Consider the following 5,501-nt stretch of genomic DNA (forward strand, 5'->3'; position numbering starts at 1 on the left):
TCTGTACGAGGTCCATATTTTTAATAAATAATGTTAAAAAATTTCTTTCCTAAAAGGATCTAGCTTCTCTATTATATCAGAACACTACCTTATGCAACCATTTGATTCAATTGTCTTCCTAATGGAAGAATTATAAAGTTAACCCTGAGTTATAACACATGAAATATATTGAAATAAATACCAATTTGCACCTTTTGTTAAACTTTCAATTATAGATTTTTGGATTATATATTCTATGTTTTAAAGAGTGTTATGTATCTTACCATTAAGTCAATGCTGTCCCACTAATTTTCATGTAGTGGAACACCTATCTACAGTCATAGAGATTTCTATTCTGAATGTTTATTAATAGCTGTTTTGTTTCCCTCAAGAGATTTGTACACCAAAATGAAAATGCAATATTATAACTATTCTTGGAACATTAGGAGGTATGTATTGCGTTCCTAATGGATAATTACCTTAATAAGTACAGAAAAAATATCAGTTTTATTTTTGTTTGCTAACATTAGCAAACAAAAATAAAACTGATTTCTCTGTGCTTATTAATGTAATTGTCCATTAAGAACACAATAATAGATACCTCCAAATGCTCCAGGACCAGTTATAATATTGCATAATAGTATCTGAGCTTGTTAACAGAATTGGAGCTGCAATCATATCAGCAGTGCAAATTGTGAGAGGCAAAACATGAATCAAATGAGAAGAGTTCCTTGAACCATGTTTCATCACTTCTGATTCTCTTTCACCTCCAGCAGCTTTTTAAACAATCTGAGCTCTATTCTCCATGCTACCTATGGGGGAAAAGCTTGAACTAGGCTAGGTAAGCCCACATCATTAATGCAGGGATGAAAAATTTAAGCCTTTCTACAAACCAAAAAGGGAAAAGGCAGAAAAGAGATTCCAGGAAACCCAAAGAAACCAGTGACATCTGTCTGAGTATCCAAAAAAACAAGACAATTATTGCACTATTGTATTACAAACCACATTTCTTTGAAGGGTGCATTGGATTGCCTGATCAAACTGCAGATGCATACCTAAAACAAGTCTCATAGAATGAGATGCAATGTAAGTCCACAGATTCTTATAAAATAACTATAATAGAATATAGATAATATAGTAAATCCATAGAATTTGGTAAAAAGAACTCACAGAACAAGTTACACAGCAAATAAGTTTTAAAAAGAGAATTATACAAATACTTGAATTAGAAAGTAAGTGCATCCTCAATTTTATGTAGAAATATTATTGTGTGGTAAATTGTTGATAACTGATAACTGCAGAATTTCTTTCTTTCTACATCCACATTAAGCAAAATATCAAGAAACAAATTTCAGCATTTTTCTTATTTCAGCATATGAAATATACAGAACCACGCACAGTAAGAATATATCTAGAGGCAGATTGGTAGGATGTCCTCTTTCTGCATGTGGTAATTCAGTAGCTTTGGCTTGGAAGAAAGAATCAAAGTCAAAGCTGGAAAGAAGGAACATCCCATTGGGAGGGCATAGCACATTATAGAAAGTACAAGTTTCTTATGCTCATCTAAGCTAATAGAAATAAAGGCTACACTTATTATTTGTCAAGGGTGATCGCAATAACGGTCACATTGACAAAATCACTTCATCGATATTTTTATGCCTTTCAATTAGTTAATAACTGAACTAAAGTCTTATATGACTTCATAAGAAAGGGGTAGAAGATACCCTTTCATGGCCCTGCAAATTGTAGAAGGCTTGATCACCTCAAGAGTGTTTCAGCTCTACCAGTTCTTAATGGTTCTGGTCAACCTCATTTCTTCCTTCTTGCCATTTTGGTTCGAACCTTTATCTTGCTCATATTTTACAAACCATGTTTAAACACAGTGTGCCTTAACACATTGCCTGAAAACAGCTGAAAATCTATGCAGAAACAATATCAACAATGATATTTACACCAAAGAAATGAGGAAAGCATTTTAAAAAACTGCCTCCAAGCTGTCTCTCATCTGTATAAAAAGGAAGGAAAGGAAAACACAATCAGGCTTTCAAGACTATAAAAGTATAATTCCAGTTAAACTTGAGAGTTGGTTTCTTGACTGTCCTATATCAAAAAGGAGCTATTTCACCAAATTCAGAGTAAGATTTTGTGTTACAGCATGGGTAATCATATGCCATAATTTTGAGGCAGAGTAGTGGCAATGCTAATGACCATTGTACTTGGACAAGTTTAGTGATGCATTTTGATTTCTCTATATTAAATCTAAAAGTTTATATCCTTTCAAGCTAACTTCCTTGTGTTCCCCTTGTATTTGCTGAATAAAGGGAGTGCATAATCTTCACATAGCGCCAAAGCTCTTAATATTTCTGAAAGTCTCAGACTTTTTGTTCCCATCCCAGAGATCTGGACATCCTCAGATGGAACTGGCATTCAAAAGACTCTTGAAGGGTATAAGATCATTATTCTACGATACACACAAATGTGAATATGAGACATGGATTAGAAAGTGACATCCACACAAGTTAAGTAAAAGTTGAAAGACTTTATTGAGTAAAGCAGGACAAAGTAATAACTACAACCACAGAGTATATTGTAAACAGGGAATTACACAAATAAGGCAAGTAAACAAGAAATCAATCATCAATACAGGTGCATAAATTTAGGAGAAAATTTTATATCCTTTTAGTTTAAAGCTCAGGTGATTCCACCAAGCATATAGCACATTCCCAAAATACACTTATACTAAGGTTCAAATTATTGGTGAGTCTTCATTTAAATATACATGTTTTAAAATAAATTTTAAAAAAAGTATTGGACAGATGTAGGCATAGATAACACAAACCTGGATAGGGCTTTTGGTATATTTTTTCATGAGCTTGGATGAAACACTTCTCAGGCACATTTCAATAAAATATCACCCTGGTGTACAGTTATTTATACTCCTTTTTTGAAGTGTTATGCAATGGAGCATGTCTTATCTCTTCCAATTTGTATCAAGTTCTACTGTTTCTGAAAGTTTATACAATGCTCTCTTAAATTTTGACTTACACATATTGCTTTTTTAGTTCTGGTGGTTCTCAAAAGGTTATGGTAGTTAGTATCACCTTATCCTTCCTAGCCATCCTACTAAGTTTCTCATCTTGCCAAAGTATTTCTAAGGGAAAGAAAGAATGCTCTGGTGTGCGTGTGAAAAACAGTTTGATGTAGAATTCGATGAATCAAGGTTAAAACCAGTAGAGAGTGACATCTAGTCCTGGGGTAGAAACGAAACAAAATGGGTGATTTTAGGCCCTCTTCCTTAGCCCTAGGAAGGAAACTATGGAAAACCACTTCTGAAAATCCTTACCAAGAAAAAATGCAGGTATTTGTCTAGGCCAGGGGTCTTCAAACTCGGCAACTTTAGGACTTGTGGACTTCAACTCCGAGAATTCCTCAGCCAGCCTTGGCTGGCTGAGGAATTCTGGGAGTTAAAGTCCACAAGTCTTAAAGTTGCTGAGTTTGAAGACCCCTGATCTAGGCAGATGCCATGAGTTAAGGCTGATTCAAAGGTACAAAATATCAAAAAGAGTGAGCAACTGACTGTTTAAAGAGATCACTTTGGAGCAGCTAAAGATTTCATTTGCCATATTATGTACAAGCAATGAAAGGGAAACTGTTTTATACAGAAAAGCACAAAGACGAAAAAAAACCCTCTTCATTACATTTCTTTTCCACGATCACATTACTCCACAATACTCACTTCATGAAAAATCAAGGGGAGTCACCCTGTGGCATTCCAGAGGCTGCCAAACATCCACATTAGGAATCTCAAAAGTGTACTAACAATAATTTGGGATGCAGAATGTTTGCTGACTAACTTTTTGAGTTCTACCATTCTTCTGCATTAAAAGAAATGGCTTCTTTTCTAACTTTTCTTTTACTTCTTTGAATAAAGAATAAGGCAGGAGAATGGAAAACTGTGAACAGAATACAAACAACGTTAAAAGACTTTTTCAAATCTCCACAGTTTAGAAAGGACAAATTTGATATTTGTATTTCTCATGCTATAGATGATTGGATTGAACAGAGGTGGAAGGATGGCATACAGAACAGTCAATCCAAAATCTATATAAGATGGAGTGTTAGAGGCAGGTCTAAGATAAGCAAAGCATGAACTTAATATTAGCACAGACACTACTGTAAGATGGGGAATACAAGTGGATAAGGCTTTTTGCCTTCCTTGTTCAGAAGGGATTCTTAACACTGTCCTAAAGATCACTGCATAAGATACAACTATAAAAATAAAACAACCAAGTCCAACAATGAAACCGGACACAAGAATACCAATCTCAAGTAGATTTAATCCAGAGCAGGATAGTTTTAGCAATTGTGGAATTTCACAGAAGAATTGGTTGACCATATTAGAACACAAACGGATGGAAAAAGTGCCAATTGTATGCAACATTCCATAGAGGAGACCTGTAACCCACACTAGAATTATTATTTCAGTACAGTATTTCCAATTCATCACCATCTCATAGTGCAATGGATGACAAATGGCAATATATCGATCATATGCCATGACTGTCAAGAGGGATAAATCAGAAGCTGCAAAAGAAACAAAAAGGAAGACTTGAGCAACACAACCAACATAAGAGATGCATCTGTTGTCCATGAGCGAATTGATCATGGATTTTGGGACAATCACTGAAGCAATGCCCAGATCCTGCAAACCCAAATTCATGAGAAAGAAGTACATGGGGCTGTGCAGTTGACGATCAAAAGCAACTGCAGAAATGATGAGAAAATTTGTTGTTACTGTAGCGAGATATAACACAAAGAAAAAGAAGAAATGCAAAAGCTGCAAATGTCGATTTTTTGAAAATTCCAGAAGCAGAAAATAAGGCACTGTGGTTTGATTCTCCATGTTCATTTATGATAAAACTGGTATAACTGCAAGGAAAGAAAGGAGGGAAATTTAATTAGATAAAATTTTGGTGGTGGCATTTTGATATATGGAGAGAATAGAAAACATCAAGAAATGTAAATGATGGACAAAATGAGCAGAGGATCAGAGCATAAAAAATAAAATCATAGGATGGGGATATTAGAACAAACTCTTTTCCATTTTTACCCATCTCTAGTAAAGGACCAATGACCAATGAGAGTTTGGTCACAGAATGATAAACAACCTATTACGGCTCAGTATTTTTTTTAAATGTGAACCCATGTTTTCATCAATAATACTGAAATGTTTTAAAAGAAACAAATAAAAAATAATACAATACAATACAATACAATACAATACAATACAATACAATACAATACAATACAATACAATACAATACAATAATAAATAAAATAAAATAAAATCAATTTCATTTCAAAATTCATTTAGATGCATGAAGCTGTGATCTATTTTTTTCCAAATTATAAAGTAAAAGATACCATTAATATCAACATAAAAATCTCTTCAAATTTGATTCTGATTCCTAAGAACTTTAGAATTTCTGTACGAGGTACATATTTTTAATAAATAATGTTAA

General features: G+C 33.9%; 1 protein-coding gene across 1 annotated transcript; it reads right to left on the reverse strand.

Moving 5' to 3' along the window:
* Positions 1-3,955: 3,955 nt before the first annotated feature.
* On the reverse strand, positions 3,956-4,882 carry LOC107296576 (olfactory receptor 14A16-like). Its single transcript, XM_015825907.1, has one exon. It carries the CDS (start codon positions 4,880-4,882, stop codon positions 3,956-3,958), a length of 927 nt encoding a protein of 308 aa, XP_015681393.1.
* Between the last annotated feature and the right edge of the window lie 619 nt (positions 4,883-5,501).

The sequence above is a fragment of the Protobothrops mucrosquamatus genome, unplaced genomic scaffold (assembly GCF_001527695.2).
Source record: "Protobothrops mucrosquamatus isolate PMUCROS unplaced genomic scaffold, P.Mucros_1.0 scaffold2875, whole genome shotgun sequence".
Lineage (NCBI taxonomy): Eukaryota > Metazoa > Chordata > Lepidosauria > Squamata > Viperidae > Protobothrops > Protobothrops mucrosquamatus.

What these genes read in the sequence shown, in the direction of transcription:
- LOC107296576 (XM_015825907.1), bottom strand. Translation starts at nt 4,882, where the DNA reads ATGGAGAATCAAACCACAGTGCCTTATTTTCTGCTTCTGGAATTTTCA.